The following is an 18806-nucleotide window of genomic DNA, read 5'->3' on the forward strand; positions in this document are numbered from 1 at the left end:
AGACCTGAGAGTTAAATGCAGCCTCTGGCCTGCTCCTTACAGGATAAGGTGGGAGGAGGAGCTGAGACGCCAAGTCTGGGCACTGTGTCACTAAGTTACTAAACTATTTGTAGCAGGTCCCTGTTCCTCTCCAGGACCACTGGACAAGGCAGACAGGGTTATCTGGACCACGCCAGGACCCTGTCATTTCCAAAGTCTCCCTGAGTTTTCTTGTCTGTAACAGCAATCTCCATCTACACTCATCTCTTCCCTAGAGGCTCTGAGAACAGACTCAAAGTGAACAGATGCAGTAGAAAAATTCTTTATTGAAAAGGGAAAGGGTAGCCCCTTGCTGGTGCCTCCTGGGCCCTGGCCAAAGGGGTTAACCACCGCTCAGCTCTTCACTGCTGGCATCAGAAGGCAGAAAGTCTGTCCACACCTTACCTTTAATAGCCTTAAAGAGGAAGGGCCATGGTGGCCTGGTACACCATAGACTCAAATCAAAAGAATAAGCTTACAGGCTCCTGCCTTTAAAAACTTCTTAAAGGCAAAGTGGACAAGAGTGGCAGATAAGAGCTAGAGCGTTTCCAGAGGTCTCTGGAAGGAGGGTCTCCGTGTCAGTACCTTTAAGAATCCCTTAAAGGTGAGGCATATTCACGCAGAGTATAAAGGAAGTAAACTCCAGCTAGGAGTCCACAAAGCACTTTTCCAGTTCTCTCTTTTTTTTTCTTTTGTTTGCTTAGAGGAGAGGTGGCCAAGCTTGAGTTAATAAAAGAACCACTGCAGAACCATTTTGCATTCTGACCCACCAAGCCCACCCCTCCGCGGTGAGGGGCCGCAGGGTGTCCGCGGAAGGCCAGGTGGCGTGGGTGTGGGCGCCTGGGGTTTTTGGTTTTCTGGACGGCCTCCACCGAGGGAGCCGGGCGGGGCGGGGCGAGGGGGCGAGCGGACGGTGGCCATGGCGACTGCGGTGGCCATGGCGACAGCGGCTCAGAGCACGGAGAGGTCGTGACACGACCTGGAGCGCTGCTTGAAGAACTTGGCGTTGCGTGGCACCAGGTTGGCGAGGAAGCGCTTGGCCTTCTTGGTGAGACTCTCGCGGCGTGCGGGCGGCGCCGGGCCCTCCGGGCTGCCGGACTCGGACTGCTGGCCCCCCGCCCGGCCGCGGCCCCGCCGCAGCCGGATCTGGCGCACGGCGCCCTCGAAGAGTTCCCTGGTGTTGTGGTGCAGCGCCGCCGACGTCTCGATGTGCTTGCAGCTCAGCGTCCCGGCCAGGTGGCGGCCCTCTGCGGGAAGGGACAGGCTCACGCGACCGCCCGCCAAACCAGGCCATGGGCGAGGGCATGCGGGGACTGAGCAAACAAGGCTGGGATCATATGGGTGGGGTGGTGCAGGTGCGAAGCGAGTGAGAAAGGGGTCTTGCAGGAGAGATGAGGGGCAGTGAGAAGGGATTCTCAGGGCCCCAGGAGTGGGCCAAAATGCAGATGAGCTTGGGAGAAGAAGGGATTTGGAATGGCGAGGTCCCCGGGGTGGGGAGGGGGTTGCACGTGTGGGATACACACCCTCCAGTGACACCTCCCTGGAGCGGGCCAGGTCGCTCTTGTTTCCCACGAGGATGACCGGGAGGTCGTGGTGGGGCCTCCCAGCCCGCAGCCGAAGGAGGGTCTCTGGAACTTTGGAGAAACTTCTCCGGTCGGTGACTGAGAAGACGATGAGAAAGGCATCCCCGGTCTGGAGACAGTGGTCCCGCAGCCACCCCCCTGCATCCCCCTGCAGGCAGGCAGAGAGGCAGAGGCGTTAGGGCTGCAGGCATGAAAGATCCTGTTGGGGCACATACTTCTTGAAGGCGAGGAACAGGCCTGTGAGAGAAGCCTCCTGCTTAGGGCAGAGCTACATAAAGGCTGCATCATCCTGCCCAGGCTGTGTTTGTAAAGTGGACAGAAGTTAGTAACGCAGGCCTTGCCTGAGGAAGGAGACAGTGGATCCTAGGCTAGGGCAGCCATCCTGCCTGCTTGTGCTTAAGCTCAGGATTCAAAACAATGTATTCAGGCCAGTGCCACGGCTCAGTAGGCTAATCCTCCGTCTTGCGGCGCCGGCACACCGGGTTCTAGTCCCGGTCGGGGCGCCAGATTCTGCCGGTTGCCCCTCTTCCAGGCCAGCTCTCTGCTGTGGCCCGGGAGTGCAGTGGAGGATGGCTCAAGTGCTTGGGCCCTGCACCCCATGGGAGACCAGGATAAGTACCTGGCTCCTGCCATCGGATCAGCGCGGTGCACCGGCCGCAGCGCGCCGGCCGCGGCGGCCATTGGAGGGTGAACCAACGGCAAAGGAAGACCTTTCTTTCTGTCTCTCTCTCTCACTTGTCCACTCTGCCTGTCAAAAAATGAAAAAAAAAAAAAAAAAAGCTATTCAAGGATATGTAATCTGGCCTCTCATTTCTACATAGTATCTTTTATCTCCAAATATGCTAAAGCCTCCCCTCCCCTCTTTTTTTTCCACTTCATTGACACTCCAGAGCCTTGGGCTCCTGAACTGTCACTTCAGACTCTTCTAAGCTGAAAAATTTATGAAAGGATCAAGTTCAGGGTGAGAAGCCTGGCTCGAAGCTGCAGGGCTTGCCAAATCCAGATCCTAACTTTCCTCTAGTTCAAAAAGACAATGGTTCCTATGGCCACCGGCCGGCCACACATTGGTGTGGGCCTTTGAGCTCTGGGATGGCGGGAATGGAGGGTCAGGTTCCAGAGTGTGTGGAAACAAGAGCCTGCAGTCCCACCAGCCTGGAGCCGGTTCTGGCTTCATCACCCGCTTACAGCCACTTCTTGGTTCTCACCTGTTCCCAGATGTCATAAACAACTAGAGTCACTTCTTCCTTATCCACCGTGATGCGTCGCTCATAGGTGTCCTCTGTAGGGACATAGGGAGAGGAAATGAAGTCCATCAGGAAGCTCCCCAACACTTGTGAGACCTGGGCCCCAGCCCCAGGACCCCCTCCAGGAAGCTGCCGCAGAAAGCATGGGAAGGCCTCGTGCCACCAGCACTTCCATCCTTGCCCAGGGCCCCAGAGCCCCTACAGGGCTCCCCCAATACCTGGGTTCTCCAGCTCGTGAGCGCTGTCTCCCTGGAGACCACCGAAAGTGCCTGCTAGGGTGCTCTTGCCCACGCCGCTCTCCCCCACCAGCATGATCTTGAAGATGCCGTCTTTTGGGGCAGAGCCCGCATCCCCTGAGCCCAAGGAATCGGAGGAGCCGGAGGATGAAGCCTGGGTTGGCCAGTCAAGTTCATCCACAGCTTGGGCCCGCCGCAGCTGGTGCTTGTAGGGCACGGGCATACTGCCTCTCCTCCTGGGGACCCCAGGGGCAGAGGGGGGCCCGCCCCGGGCCAGCCCTGCCAGCAGTTTCTCTGGTTTCTTCAGCAGTGTAGCATCTGCTTCTGAGCGTAGGAGACAGGGCAAAGAAAAGGAAGCTATGAGCAGGATATGCCCAGTCATCTGCAGAGGGCTCCGTCCAGCTTCGCGGGCGCAGCCACACCTACCCTACAATGGCCTGGAGGGACTGGGAATCTGACCCTTACACTAAACTCCTCCAGAAACCTGAACTGGCGAGAGCTGACAGGGTGGCTCCCCCCGTGCAGTCCCAGCCACAACCTGTTCAAAACAGGGCCCGTGCAGGAGAGGCAGTCGTGTGCAGGCTCACACACCCACTCACGCTTTACACTGACAATGCAGGCACGACCTCAGCCTAGCCCTCCTGCCCTGCTTTGTGGGGGTGGCGGCTGCCCCTCCTTCTACGAAGAGGCCCTCTGTCTCCTCCTGCTCCCCCCGCCCAGTGATGCAGATTGAGGAGAGACTGAGGGGATGAGAAGCTGAAGCCATGCCCAGGTTCTGGGGAGTAGGCACTGGCAGACTCAAAAACTTTGTGGCGAGCCTGCTCCCAGGGCAGGGCCTTTGCTCTGGGAGACAGAGTGGGCGTGAGGGTGGTGCTCCAACCCTGGGCCCCCCGGGCAAGTGTCCCCAGTGCACAGGTGTACGTGAGACTGCTCTGTGTCCCTGGCTGTCCCTGTGAGTGGGAGAGAAGATGGTGTTTGTGGAGAGGCAGACACAGAGAGTGTGTGTGTGAGCGAGAGGGAGAGTGACAATGCGCGGGTCAGGGTAACCGCAGGAGAAACAACAGACACAACAAAGGGGGCTGGCGAGAGGCTGGAAATAGCCCAGATCAATACTTGGCTGGCAGCCAGGGCCTGCAGGAGCCAGGAGAAACCCTGACAACAGGTCCCCGGGGCAGCCCCCCACCCGCCCGGGATTCCCAGGCTTGGGGGCTGCCTCGGTCCTTCCTCCCTTCTCTGCTGCCTGTCCCAGCCTCTTGGGAATGAGGTTGACCCAGGGGCCAGGTACGAGTTTCTCAAGCAAAGCCCTGGGAGTGATGGGGGAGGGGACACTTAGGCAGTCTCCTGCTCCACCCCGCCCAGCCCCAATCCTTGCGTGAGCTGGGGTCTTCTCCACATCCTGACTTGCCCTTTCCCCCTGCTGATGGAACCCCCAGTTCTGACATCGCCAACGGGGCTTCAGCTCCCACCCGCAAGCCCTCAGCCGCAGCCTGCCCAGGTTAGCCCTCACCTGGTGTGGGTGTCCCTGGTGGGGAGGCCTTGTGGCTGCCGGAGGGACAGAGTGCTGTGGTTTCTGTGTCCGTGTCCATGTCGGTGTCGAGGTCCGTGTGCATCGGTGTGCGTGTGTGTGTGCAGCCCAGCGGCTCGCGGCAGCCGCTGCTTCACTCAGCGGCACTGTCAGCTTTTCGCTTTAAATGCCACCCCCCCACACACATGCCCTCCCCCCAGACACCTGGGGAAATGGCCCCGCCCCCTGATGAAGTCACACATGCTAATAAGCAGTGACGTCAGCGGGATTCCCTCCTCTCCACCCTCCCTCCTTTTCCTTTGTGTCGCTTTCCCCCTGGGAGCATACACACTGCGGAGCAGAGCCCGGAGCCCACCCGGGGAAGGCGCGGAGGGCCCAGGATTCTGAGAGGTGTCTGTGGGTGAGGAAGCTGAGGAAGCAGGGGGCAGGCACCCAGTGGAGCCAGGGGACTGTCTTCAGGAGCCAGAACTAGGCATCATTGCCTCTGCTTTTCCAGCCCCCTGGCCCAGCGTCCAGACCACAGTGGGTGCCCAGTGCCCAGAAAGAAGGGTGAGAGGCAGAATGACTACATGCTGATCTGGAAGACAAACAGGCCAAAAAGATGCAGGGACAGAGGGCCAGCCACCCTGCCTCTTCGGGGCTAGTAGCCACCAAAGCGTCCATTTCCCAGCCTGGCTCTAGAGCGCGGGGCTCTCGGGACAAGGCTGCTTTCTTTGGGCAGCTGCATTTGGGCACTAGGTTCAAGGTGTAAACCTTCGCAGGGACTCCTTCAGTGTCCCCGCCCCTCTGCCCGGCCCACCAAGCCCAGGATAGAGCAGGGAAAGGCCCCGATAGGCGGCCTCCTTTGCTGTGCCTTGTAGTTCAAGTTCCCTTTCCCAGGAGGTTCCCACGCCCCAGTCTTCTCCTGACACCCACGGGCGGGCACCCAAGCACAGGTTTGATGTCCTTCCCTCTCTCACCCCATTTGGCCAGGTGTTATGCTAAGCACTTCTGCACTTTCTCCTTTCTTCCAGGAGACCCTTAGGTGCAGAGGGGCAGGTGGGGGGCAATCATGCCAAGGGAGAATGGGGACACAACGTTTCTCACCTAGATCTCTCCAAGCCCAAGATTCTTTTCATATCTACACTGTGCTGCTTTCTGTGTCTCCTATTACTGGGAACAATGTATATTGCAATCCTTGGTGGACTTTTCCAGTGGAAGAAGCAAACAGCAATCTTGGGAATTCTGGGCAGACCCTCCACTCATCTGGAGGTCAACGATGAGGTAATGGAGTCGGGGAAGCAGGGAGGACCCCTCAGCAGCTGAAACAGGCATGCACTTCACTGATCAGGGGGCTTCTCCAGCCTTCAATTACTGCCTACTGATCCTGTATTCCCAAGTTTATTTGTCTACGTGTGTTCCTGTACTAATAGATCAGAAGCACATTTATGGGGGCTGGCACTGGGCGTAGCGAGTAAAGCCGCCTACAGCACCAGCATCCCATATGGGCTCCTGTTTGAGTCCCGGCTGCTCCACTTCTGATCCAGCTCTCTGCTATGGCCTGGGAAAGCAGTAGAAGATGGCCCAAGTCCTTGGGCCCCTGCATCCACGTGGGAGATCAGGAAGAAGCTCCTGGCTCCTGACTTCGGATCAGCTCAGCTCCGAAAGTTGTGGCCATCTGGGAGTGAACCAGCAGATGGAAGACCTCTCTCTCTGTGTCTCTACCTCTCTCTGTAACTCTAGCTTTCAAATAAATAAAATATACCTTTAAAAAAAAGACACTTAAGCAAGACAAAAAAGGAAAATTGAGAAATCCTTAGCTTCTAGATGTTATAGCAGCCACACAAGGAGAGTTTAAACCTGAAAAGAGGAAGTTCAGTTCATCATCCAAGATGGGGCAGAGAAGGAAACTGACACAGGGTTAGTTTGGATTGCATTAAAGGCTCATCCCACCTGGTCTTTATTTTGTCAGTAAAGAAGGCAAAAAGCCATGTCAAACAGGGAAATGGGTCAGGCACTGAAGGCATCAAGAGTGGACTGCGGGGGCTGGCATATGGCAGAGCAGGTAAAGCTGCTGCCTGGGACGCCAACGTCCCATATGTGTGCAGGTTCAAGTTCTGGCTGCTCCACTTTTGATCCCTGCTAATGTGCCTGAGAAAGCAGTTGAGGATGGCCCAAGTGTATGGGCACCTGCCACCCATGTGGGAGATCTGGAAGAAGCTCCTGGCTTCTGACTGTCTCAGGTCCAGCCATTGTAGCCATCTGGGGAGTAAACCAGGGGTTGGAAGATTTCTCTCGCTCTCTGTCTTTCCCTTTCTCTGTAATTCTGCCTTTCAAATAAATAAATTTAAAAAAAATGTACACATTTACAGCAGTAAGTGACCCCAGATAGGAAAGAGGCAACACCACAAACAGCAACAACAAAAAACAACCATGCTTTTGGGGCCAGCGCTATGGCTCACTTGGTTAATCATCTGCCTGTGGCCCCAGCACCCAGGTTCTAGTCCCAGTTGGGGCGCCGGATTCTGTCCCAGTTGCTCCTCTTCCAGTCCAACTCTCTGCTGTGGCCCGGGAAGGCAGTGGAGGATGGCCCAAGTGCTTGGGCCCTGCACCTGCATGGGAGACCAGGAGGAAGCACCTGGTTCCTGGCTTTGGATCAGCGCAGCGTGTCGGCCTTAGCTGCCATTTGGGGGGTAAACCAACAGAAGGAAGACCTTTCTCTCTGTCTCTCTCACTGTCTAACTCTGCCTTCCTCCCACCCATGTGGGAGGCCAGGATGAAGCTCCTGTCTCCTGGCTTCAGCCTGGCCCAGTGCTGGCCATTGTAGCCATCTGGGGAGTGAACCAGCAGATGCAAACTTTCTCTCTGTAGCCTGTAGCTCTAACTTTCAAAATAAGTAAATCAAAAAAAAAAAAAAAAAAAAGGTGTGTGTGTGTGTGGGGGAGAGGTCCATCTGGGCTGGCATTTGGCCTAATAGTCTAGAGTCCAGTTAGGAAGCCCTGGACCTGTGCTGGAGCGCTGGGTTCATTATCTAGCTCTGCTCCTGCCTTCAGCTTTCTGCAGCTGAAGAACTGGCTCAAGTAATCCTGCTAGCCACGTGGGAGACCTGGATCGAGTTTCTAGCTCCTGGCTTCAACCTAGCCCAGTCCTGGCCATTGTGGACAGCTGGGGAGTGGACAGTGGAGGTCTATTTGTCTGTCATTCTGCCTCTCAAATAAATAAAATCCTTAAAGTGGTCTAAGGTCATTTAGCATCAAGGCAAATGGCTACCCCCACCACCACCTGTTACAGCTGCACTACTGCAGAGAAGCCATTGGTTTCTATTAATGTTCAACTATTCAGAAAATTTTATATTTCACATATGCTGAAGATGAATATAACATTTGAGAATTATCTCCTTCCGCTGTGAGTTTTTAAAGCATTTTAAATCGTAAAGGAGTGAGCTTTATTTATCAGAAAAATTCACTAGATATTTGGACTCATTCACATAAAACCTGCCAGGAGTGAATCAGGGACTGTAGACCCCAGCCCCAATTCCTTACCCTGACATCTGCCTACCTTCCATCCAGCCATGGGCCACAGGAGCAGACTGGGTTTCACTTTGTTTTTTTTTTTTTTTTTTTTAATTTTATTTTTATTTTTGACAGTCAGAGTGGACAGTGAGAGAGAGAGAGAGAGACAGAGAGAAAGGTCTTCCTTTTGCCATTGGTTCACCCTCCAATGGCCACTGCTGCCGGTGCACTGCGGCCGGCATACTGCTCTGATCCGAAGGCAGGAGCCAGGTGCTTCTCCTGGTCTCCCATGGGGTGCAGGGCCCAAGCACTTGGGCCATCCTCCACTGCACTCCCGGGCCACAGCAGAGAGCTGGCCTGGAAGAAGGGCAACCGTGACAGAATCTGGCGCCCCGACCGGGACTAGAACCCGGTGTGCCGGCGCCGCAAGGCGGAGGATTAGCCTGTTGAGCCACGGCACCGGCCCTGGGTTTCACTTTGGACAACTCCCCTTCTCCCAGCTGCAAGGTGCCCACACTAAGAGGGGCTGGAAGAGGCCTCTGCGGTGCACCGGCCATGACCAGGCTCACTCAGGAGGGGAGATCCTGTGCCAACAGTGGGACAAGAGGGTGGGATCTGGACCTGAACCACGCCAGGTGGAAATCCACCCTGCTAGAGACTGGGCCAGTCTGTACCTCCCCTGCTGCTGCTCTGACCCTGTGAACAGAGTGCCCACAGCACACCTTCGCTGTGAGCACTGACAGCATGTGGTGAAGGGTCTGGAACTCCAGCAGACCTGGTGGGCCCACAGCCTCAGGCTGTATGGCTGGGGACCCCCTCCCCTCCCACCAGAGCCTGGAGTTTGCTTGGCTCAGGCCCAGAACTTTGCTCACGGAGTGTATTTTGGTTCTTTCTGTCACCTCACTCACAGCCTAATCCCCATTTCAGCTGGGCACACCTTCCCCTTCTGTGCCAAGAACCCCCACAGAGGTCCCACACCCTGAGACGGGGCACCTTGGAGAGTGGTATGTCTTAACAGGATTTCTTTCTTTTCTTTTTTAACAGGATTTCTTAAGTTGCCATGTTTCTTTTTCCTTGGATCCTGGTGGAAATAAACTTGAGCGACTGCTCCCCAGTGCCCGTACAGCCTGCACCATCCCTTTCCTCCTTCCCACCAACCAGGGCCTTCACCGTGGTGGCTCAAGTAGTGTTTGTGCTTGCATCCCAGAGCCCACACGCAGCACCTACAGGAGCTGCTTCCAGCCCCACTCCTCTGTAAGCACAGTCTCCCCAGTGGACTCTGCCCCAAGTGCCCCCTAGAGCGCTGGGAAGCGTGCCACCACCGGGACATGCCTCCTCCTTCAGTCCTGGCCCAACTGCAAGGTGCCAACACCCCCAGGAGGGAAAAGCTAAGGGAGCAAGCTAAGGAGTGAAGTTACAAGGCTGTGGGTTTTTGAGGTGGCCAAGGGGGAAGAGAAGGGTGAGGCAGGGATAGGGAAGTCACCGTTCCCTGCTTCACGCTTGTCCCTGGGCCTGACGTGTACTTGGGAAGGAGGCCCCAGAGGAAGACCTGTAAGCAAGAACCAGGCTCCCTGGAGCCCCTCCCCTATCTCTGGAGTCTCATCCCCGAGCCCAGATGCCAGGGCCCCAGCCGTGCACCTGGATCCCCAGCCCTCTGTTGCCTGCCCTGGCTCTCACTCATTAAGGACAGAGAAACATGGTGTCAACTAGTGCTGGATGTGAGGATGCTGACAGGTGGACTCGCCAGGGCCCCTCCACCAGAGGCATGGGGCTGGCCAGGCCAGGTAGCCAGGGTGGGAGGGCAGAGCGTAAGTGGCCTCTTGCTGGGAGACCGGGTCTCCCGCTCGCTTCTGAGACATTGCTCCCACCCCAACATGTCACTGCCAGATCCTCTGAATTCATTTTCATACCCAAGGGCAGCTCTGTGGCCTTGCCCACATTTCTCATGGGCCATTCCCTCCCCCATCGCCTTCCCCAGCTCTTCAGCCCTGGCCACTATCTGTGTTCCTGCTTCCTTTTCTCAGGAGGCCCAGGGTCCAGCCCACACCCTAGCCCTCACGTCTCCTTAGCTGACTTGTCCTGTGGACTCTCACCCTGCCTAGAAGTCACAGCTCTCTTCAATTGCTGACACCATTCTTTAGAATCCAGTTTGGGCCCTAGAAGGGAGAACTCCTATGTTTGGCCATGGTGTCACCAGCACCTTTGTACCCTGAATGCTTGTGACCTTTCCCTCATCTTTGCCTGCTTTGAGGCATCCTGGCTGACAGCTGATGTGTGATGCATACGACAGACCTCCAAGTGCCTGGTGGGGGTGGAGAATGAAGGGCAGGAGTCAGGGCTCCTGTGTTCCACCAGGGACAGTCTTCTCCCGAGATCTGTGCTCTGGGATCACTCCATCAATGGGGACCCTGCTGTTTGCAAGCCCCAACTGGCCTGGCAGTTAGTAAGGAGGCTCGGGGGCCCCTGGCAGTGAGTGGTGGTGGAGAGAATTGGTCCTTAGGGTTTCCAGAACCTTCTTACCTTCTGAGTGGTATACAACTCAGGAGTGGGGTGGCTGTCAGAGGAACAGCAAGGACAGGAGGTGAAGGGCCGAGCAAAGCCTCCACAGGATGAACAGACGAGTCAAGCAAAAGCTGAGGAGGGTGGAGAGGCAGGGTAAAGAGGCAGGGTAAAGTTGCAAAAACGTTAAAATTTATGATTCCTTTATTTTTGACTTTGACACCTTGGGCAATGAGCTAGCTATGGGACAAAAGCATTTCTTGTGTTCTTTGTGTGAGCCAGGCCCTGGAGGAAGGATGGCAGTTAGCAAAACCTCAGGCCCTGCTCCAATCGTCCCGGTGAGGGCTAGAGGGTCTCCAGGCAATTGGCATTCTGGTGCTTAAGGCCACTTCTGGGTAAGGGTTGGCAAGGGTGCAGTGCCCAGGCTTGTGGTCCTTGAAGCACTTTTACTTTGAAACAATAGCCAGCTCAATGGGGGAGGATGGAGAGGGGGTGGTGGTGCAGGGGCTGTGGTCTCTGGTTGTGTTCAGAGGGGGCTCTGAGCCCTCTCCCTGCCTGAGGGACACCTAATGTCACAGTGGGAACATGAGGCCAATGGCAGGCCCCCATCTCCACTAGCCCATGGACAGAGGAGCTGCTGCAGAAGGGCTGAGCCAGGGCCCCTCAGGCAAGCAGCGGCTCATCCTCTGCCTCGACCACCCAGACCCCGGGCTCAGCCAGCGGCACCAGCAGCACATCGTCCTCATCCTCTGGTGCCAGGACTGCTGCCTGGGGCCCAGGCGGGGGCCAGGTTGGTCCCAGAGGCCGCAGACTGGGCAGGAAGCGGCCTCGAAGGGCCTGCACCACTCCAGACAACAGCGATGGCTCCAGGGGCCCCGAGGGCAATGGCTCTGGGGCCTCGGGGGCAGGAGGGAGAGCTGGGGATGTGCTGGCAGCTGGGAGAGGAGCCTTGACAGGCAGTGGGGGTGCCTGCTCCCCATCCTGCCCACCCACTGCCCCGCCTTCTGGGGCTGGACCCGCGCTGCCATCCAAGGCCTCAGGGGGAGCAGCGGGAGATGCCACCTGGGATCTGGTCTCAGGGGCCCGAGCTGGGGGGTTGGCTCGAGGAAGCAGGCCCCAGCGGCGGAGGCGGCGCACCAGGCGGCGCACCGAGCGGCCCCGCTGGCGGCGGCGGGCTCCCGAGGCACCCCCTGGAGTCATATCCTGGCGCAGGATCTGCAGCAGAGAGCGCAGGTTGCCCAGCACCGAGTTCTGCAAGGAGAGGAGGCAGACATCAGAGTCAGAGGCTAGGGGCTGGGTGATGGCGGGGACCTCAGCATGGGTGCGACGGGGAGGTGCTCAGGTTAGGGGGAACGACTTACGTCATTGGGGTTCTCTGTAGGGAAGTCGTCCACAGGCGGGATGGCGCCCTGGGCAATGAGCTGCCCATAGGAAGGGGGCGCCTGCTGCTGCACAATCTCGGCCTCCATCCGGGAGAGGGGGGCGAAGATGCTGGAAGGAATGAGGGGCTCTCGGTCACGGGCGCTTCCCAGCATTGCCCCAGCCTGGACATCCTCTTCCCTCCACACCGGGGCTGGGGCAGCCCTGGCTTTCTCAGTGGTCAGCCGACCTCCCTTCCTTCCTTGAGACTGCTCTCAGGACCAAGAGCTGTCCTTCCAACAGCCAACCAACAAACCGGTCCCAGGGAACTCCCACCAAGCGGGTACCCTCCGGGTCTCCGGCAGCCGCACAGGCCCCGTCTCACCCTCCGTCCCCACTGCTCCACAGCCGGCCTCCCGCCCACTGACCTGTACTCCTGGGTGCGAATGGCATAGAGCTTGCAGGTGCAGCCCAGGGCGATGACCAGCAGCAGCCCACACACAAGGCTGCCGATGATGGCGGCCGTAATGACCTTGCGGGGCAGGGCGTAGGAGCAGTCCCACTCATCGCTGCCGTCGGCACAGTCTGGCTGTCCATCGCACACCCATGTCTCATACACGCACTTCTCGTCCCGGCACCGGAAGTTGCCAGGCTGGCAGTGCCGGCAGCGCCTCTCGTCTGCTCCGTCAGCACAGAAGGTCTGGTAGTTGCAGCGGTCAGCAGGCAGGTAGCAGGCCGTGGCACTGGGGGTGCCGGCAGCCCCACAGGGGTAATGTCCGGGCGGGCAGCCCGGGCAGTTCTCCTCATCTGTGCCATCAGCACAGTCCCACGAGCCGTCACAGCGCTGCGCCTCGCTGTAGCAGCGCTCACCCAGGCCTTCCCCGGCCCCTAGGCCAGAGCCTAGGCCGCAGGGCCGATCCCAAGGCAAGCAGTAGCCTCGCACGTGGTAGGTGGCGTTGAAGCCCCGGCCGCTGCTCCAAGCAACCGTGTGGTAGGCCACGACAGCCTGGCCAGACAGGGTCTCCACGGTGACAGCCTTGCCATTGTTCAAGTGGGTGAGACTGCGCAGTAGCCGGGGGGCCTCAGGGGGCCCGGCGCCATCATACACGTGCACTGCATCTCCATAGCCCAAGTCCAGCGCCGTGAAGCGCACCGCAAGCCGCCGGCCATCGTGGGGGTCCAGCAGCCAGAGGCAGGACTGGGGGTGGGAGACTGAGGCCAGGTGTGAGTATCCCGGGGAGGAGAAGACCCCGTAGAAGTCCTCCAAGGTGAGATTACAGGGCAGGGTAGGGGCAGAGGCTGGGGTCAGGCCAGGGAAGGGGTCTGAGCTGCAACCTGCCTCATCAGAGCCATCGCCACACGCATCGACCCCATCGCAGCGCTGGGCAGCAGGCACGCAGCGGTGGTTCAGGCACTGGAACTCCTCCTGCAGGCACATCAGCCAATCTGCAGAGGCACCAGGGAGAGGGGCTGGAGGCATTAGAGTCACTGCGATCTTCCCCTCCCCCCCGGGGCTTCCACTGCCTGCTCCAGTGGCCTGTCCGATACCCCTGTCCGGCATACCTTGGCTGTAGGAGAGCAGAAAGCCCGGGCCTACTGGTGCCCTGGCCCCAGCATAGCTGTAGGTGATGGTGACGTTGCCACCTGGCAGCTGCAGAGGACTGGCAGGTGCCTCACACAGGGAGATCAGTGGCTGGAGAGGGGAGTGCAGGATTAAGCGCTCTGAGCCACAGGCCAGGTGCAACTTCTGGAACCTACAGGAGTTGGGCGGGGAGAGAGGGTCAGGACATGGGATGTTCTTGACCGCCGCTGGCTGCCTCCTCCCCCAGTGCCACTGGGCGCCTCCTGCTCCCAGCAGCACATGCACTTGCTTTTCCAAGCAGCCAAATGAAAACTCGGTTAACCACATGAGTCCTAACAGAGGCCCAGGGCACCCAGCAGGCTCGGTGCAGGCTGCCCTCTCTCCTCACCTCCTCCTCTCTGGGCAAGTTCGTGGAAGGTGAACTATGAGAGGCAAATAGCCAGGTACTTAACGTGGACCCCAAGTCCCTGAGCCAGGGTCAGAGGGGCCTGAGGAGACTTGGAAGGCTTAAAAGATCTGGGGAGGCGGAGGTCAGCTCTGAGCTAATGAAGGAATGGCTCTGAGTCCCAGGCAGGGACGTGCAGGTGATCGAATGAAAGACATCTCAGAACAGTCAGGCGATCAGAGTCCATCTCAGAACAGTCAAACCTGAGCCCAGGTCCTTTACCAGAGTGACTGTTGACCTTTGGAAATGCCCAGGACCCACACTTGATGTCCACCCCCACCCAGCTCCAATTTACCCTGCTTAGCAACAAAATGGGTCAAGCTTTGATGATGGCCATGGCCACACCCAATCCTACTCCTCCCATCGGCATGGAGGAGCAGAGCCTGGGGACTCCTCCCGCAGCGGGGTGGGGAGGGATCTGGTCTGCTTCTCACCTGACTGTCACAGTCTGCTCCTTGCTGCCCAGGATGAGCCAGGTGCAGTTGACAGGGGAGCCGCGGCTGTCCCGACTCAGGGGCCTCTGCAAGGTGCCCTGTACCTCCAAGAGCAGGGCTGGGGGATCCTCACAGGCTGGAGAGAGGAAAGCGGGACACTGGCGGAGAGGCCCTTACAGCCCACCCCTCCCCAGCCTTGAGGTCTTCGAGCAGCATTGCACCCAGGCACACCTGCACCCTGGATACAGCACTCTGGCCCTTGCTCGCTGTCCAGAGCTTCCCCTCACCGGTCACCACACCACAGTTCTGAGGTTTGCTGTGCGCCAGCCACAGGGTCAGGAGGAGCAGGAAATGCCGTCTCTTCCCCTCAGGGAGACCACATTCTGGCTAGGCAAGTCAAGCATGGATATTCCAGAAAGAACTGACAATGGTACATAAAACTACTAGGTGTGGGGCAGGCGCTGTGGCGCAATGGGTTAACGCCCTGGCCTGAAGCGCCAGCATCCCATATGGGCGCCAGTTCGAGACCCGGACATTCCACTTCTTGTTCAGCTCTCTGCTGTGTCCTGGGAAAACAGTAGAAGATGGCCCAGGTGCTTGGGCCCCTGCACCTGCATGGGAGACCTGGAAGAAGCTCCTGGCTTTGGATCAGCGCAGCCTCGGCTGTTGCGGCCAACTGGGGAGTGAACCAGCGGATGGAAGACTTTTCTCTCTCTCTCTCTCTCTCTGCCTCTCCTCTCTTTGTGTAACTCTGATTCTCAAATAAATAAATCTTAAAAAAAAAAAAAAAAAACCTACTAGGTGAGGGGCTAAGCCTCTGCCTGCAGTGCGGGCATCCCATATGGGCACCAGTTTGAATGCCGGCTGCTCCATTTCTGACCCAGTTCTCTGCTAATGTGCCTGGGAAAGCAGTGGAAGATGATCCAAGTGCTTGGGCCCCTGTCCCCATGTGGGAGACCTGGATATAGTTACTGGCTTCTGGCTTTTGCCTGGCCCAGCCTTGGCTATTGCAGACATTTGGGGAGCTGATGAAAGATCTCTCTCTCTCTGTCTCTCCTTCTCTCTGCATTTCAAATAAATTAATAAATATTAAAACATAAAAGAACAAAAAATGAACAACAGCTACCAGGGAGGGCCCCCGCAGGGCCTCAGTACCCCCTCTGTAAAGAATGGACGGTATCCACTCTATGACAGCTGGAATTCCGGGAAGAGCGAGTCCTCCTCTTGGGTGCCCCCTCCTGACCAGGGTCACCGAGCCCCATGGGCTTCCTGCACTCACCGGGATTGGGGAAAAGGATCCGATCTGGGTGAGCCAGAGCGCCTCCTAGAGGAGGAGAGAGAAAGGGCAGGAGAGCGAGTCACCCTTGGAAGTTGTCTTCACCTGAGCAACCCCGGGAGGAAAGGGAGCCATCCGGGACTTCCGGGCAGTTTATGGGAAGGGGTAGTGGTGCGGGGGCAGGCTGCGGAGCGTGGCCTCGAAGGGAGATCCGGCCGCAGGGCCTGTGGGGTAGCTCAGGTGGCCCGGAGGGGACGAGGGCTGAGCGGGACTCCCGGCTGGGCACTTCCTGGGGGGGTAGGGACTGGCGGTGCTGGGAACGCCGGCCCGGGCGAGTTGGAGCGACCGGGTCCAGTGACAGCCCCGGGGCCGGGTAGCCTTGGCGGGATTCTTACCGAGGAGGAGGAGGAGGAAGGTGGCCGGCAGCATCGCGGACGGTCTGGAGGTGGAGGAAGAGTCCAGGAGCCCTTGTCTACCCGGTAGGGAGGAGGCGGCGGCGCGCCGGGCGTCTAGCCTCCCCGAGGGGGCTGCATGGCCCAGACTCGACCGACGCTCTGGATGCCAGGGCTGGGGGCGGGGAGGCGGCGGCGGCGGCCCGGGTGCAGGGGCGGTGCCTCTCACCAACTTCAGAGTTGTTTTCTCCGGCCGTCGCCGCGCGTTCTCTCCCGGGGCCGGCTCGCGAAGACGCAGGACTCAGTGCGGGACTGGGCGCTGGGGGCGCGCCCTCGCCTTCGCCGGCCAGCAGGCCGCGACCGCCCCCTGTCCAGGCTCGGCCGCCACCTGCCGGGGCTGGAGGCCACTTCCTCTTCGGGCCAAACTTTGCCGTCTGTCAGCCCGCAGGACCGGCCGGACGCGGCTCAACTTCTGCAGCGCCTCCAGCCCGCGGAACGCGGCAGGGCAGCGCGGGGAGGGGGAGACGCGGCTCGGCGCGGCTCCCCGGCCCTGGCCACGGCCCAGGCTGTACCCCCGCCCGCCCGAGGGTTGGAGGAGCTGGGGCGTAGAGAGGGCGGGTGACGAGCCTGGTCCCACCCCTGCCAATCAACGCGATCGCCCCGCCCACACGCTCGCCTTAACCCCTTTCCGGCCCTGCCAGGACTTGTCCGACTGGCCCTTGACCGGCCGCCTCCGCCTGCACTCTGGGGCCTGGGTAGCTGGGTCCTTCGGGTGGAATGCGTTGTCCGAGGCCATCTGCTTGTCCCTTAACTGCCGTGCTTTTGCTTCAGACTCCTAAGCTCTCAGTACTTTTCTCGTCCCAGGATCTGAGACCCGAGAGCACTTTTGGTGGCGAGCCTTTATTGAAGCAGTTGCCACGCGGAATTGTAACGATTTGTTTATTCATCATTCCCGCCCCTGCCCTGGAAGCTGAGGCTTCCCGTGGGCTGGGCTCCACTGTTTATCTCCGCGCCCCCTGGGGAGACGCGAAGCAACGTGCTGGCACCACTTGCTGGTCACGTGACCTTGGGAAACATCAGGAAACCTCTCCTGCTTCTCGGAAAGGTAGTGCAACTCCCTCTGAAGGTTGTTGTGGACACGGAGGGGGAGGATGCAGCTTGAGCAGCCGGCGCCTTGCCTGGTGAGCCTGGTGAGCGCTGTGTGTGGGTGGGGATTGCCCACTTCCTGTGGCACTGATAGATAATAAACAATAACAACTCACAGCAGATGGTTCTTACGCTTTCCCCACATTTCTGGCCCCAATCTAAGTAATCCCTCTGTGACATACTTGGGAAGAGCTTTATAGGTGTCTGTTCCTTTAATACCGGCGACACCTCTGTGAGGCAGATACTGTTGCTACTCCCATTTTGCAAACAGGGACGCTCAGGCTCCAAGTGTTTGGCCCAGGATCTGGTTCAGGCTGAGCATCAAATCCAAAATGCTACAAAATCGGACATTTTAAAAAGATTTATCTTATTTTATTTACTTGAAATTCAGAGTTACAGAGAGAGAAGTGACAGAATCTTCCATCTGCTGGTTCACTCCCCAAATGGCCCAAAGCCAGGAGCCAGAAGCTTCATCTGGGTCTCCTTTGGGTACAGAGGCCCAAGGACTTGAGCCATCTTCTGCTTTATTCCCAGGCACATTAGCAGGAAGCTGGATTGGAAGCAGGGCAGCCAGGACTCGAACCCATACCCAGATGGAATGCCCGGCGCTGCAGATGGCGGCTTAACCCGATGCACCACAGTACCAGCCGCAAAATCTGAAATTTTTTGTGTGTCATTGATGATGCCACAAGTGGACATTCCACACCATGAAACTTTGTTTCATGCACACAATTATTTAAAATACTGCATGGAATTATCTTAACACTATGTGTATATGTAATAATGTTGTATATGTGTGTCCTTAAATGAATGTGGCTGTTAAAGTTGCCTAACCACTTTTTATTTTTAGATTTATTTATTTGAAAATCAGAGTCACACAGAGAGAGAGACAGAGAGATCTTCTATCCCTTGATTCACTCCCTGGAGCCAACAGCTTCTTCCCTGACTCCCACACACTTGACAAGGGAACAGGCACTTGGGCCATCACTGGATGCTTTTCCCAGGCAGGAAACTGGTTTGGAAGTGGAGCAGCCAGGACAGGGGATGCTGGTGTCACAGGTGGTGGCTTCACTGGCTGTGTCACAACGCCAGCCTCCTTCCATTATTTTTCATGATTCCTCAAAAACATCTAAGAACATTCCTCAGGCCCATTCCCAAAAATTCTTGATGGTTTAGGATGTGATTTATATGGCCTTGGATAGTTAAAGATGAATTAAACCTTGGGGCCAGCGCTGTAGCACAGCAGGTTAAAGCCTTGGCCTGTGATGCCAGCATCCCATATGGGCACCTGCTGCTCCACTTTCGATCCAGCTCTCTGCTATGGTGTGGGAAAGCAGTAGAAGATGGTCCAAGTACTTGAGCCCCTGCACCTGCATGGGAGACTGGGAAGAAACTCCTGACTCCTGGCTTCAGATCAGCGCAGCTCCGGCCATTGTGGCCATCTGGGGAGTGAACCAGCAGATGGAATACTCTTTCTCTCTCTCTCTCTCTCTCTCTCTAACTCTGCCTTTCAAATAAATAAATATTTTCTAAAAAAATTTAAAAATAAACTAATTAAACCTACACTTATTGTAAA

At 57.6% G+C, this 18806-nt stretch overlaps 2 protein-coding genes and 1 long non-coding RNA gene across 4 annotated transcripts; 1 reads left to right on the forward strand and 2 right to left on the reverse strand.

The window, feature by feature from the left end:
* Positions 1–287: 287 nt before the first annotated feature.
* Positions 288–7500, reverse strand: REM2 (RRAD and GEM like GTPase 2). Its single transcript, XM_051822640.2, has 5 exons — positions 4589–7500; positions 3064–3405; positions 2807–2880; positions 1542–1749; positions 288–1265 (listed from the first exon to the last, which is right to left on the reverse strand). The coding sequence occupies exons 1-5, from the start codon at positions 4689–4691 to the stop codon at positions 970–972; spliced, it is 1023 nt and encodes a 340-aa protein (XP_051678600.1). The 5' UTR covers positions 4692–7500; the 3' UTR covers positions 288–969.
* A 3282-nt stretch (positions 7501–10782) lies between these two features.
* Positions 10783–16684, reverse strand: LRP10 (LDL receptor related protein 10). 2 transcript variants are annotated; one of them, XM_002718061.5, is made up of 7 exons: positions 16088–16684; positions 15696–15740; positions 14417–14552; positions 13519–13709; positions 12384–13401; positions 11958–12087; positions 10783–11847 (listed from the first exon to the last, which is right to left on the reverse strand). In XM_002718061.5, exons 1-7 carry the CDS (start codon positions 16119–16121, stop codon positions 11260–11262), a joined length of 2142 nt encoding a protein of 713 aa, XP_002718107.1. In that variant the 5' UTR covers positions 16122–16684; the 3' UTR covers positions 10783–11259. The 2 variants fall into 2 exon arrangements, with proteins under 2 accessions (XP_002718107.1, XP_069909995.1); XM_070053894.1 differs by lacking the exons at positions 15696–15740; positions 16088–16684 and adding an exon at positions 14648–14796.
* A 166-nt stretch (positions 16685–16850) lies between these two features.
* On the forward strand, positions 16851–18806 carry LOC138844647 (uncharacterized). The gene is made up of 2 exons (XR_011380809.1): positions 16851–17265; positions 17765–18806. It is a non-coding gene; the product is annotated as an uncharacterized lncRNA (long non-coding RNA).

The sequence above is a fragment of the Oryctolagus cuniculus genome, chromosome 12 (genome assembly GCF_964237555.1).
Source record: "Oryctolagus cuniculus chromosome 12, mOryCun1.1, whole genome shotgun sequence".
In the NCBI taxonomy this organism is placed as follows: Eukaryota; Metazoa; Chordata; class Mammalia; order Lagomorpha; family Leporidae; genus Oryctolagus; species Oryctolagus cuniculus.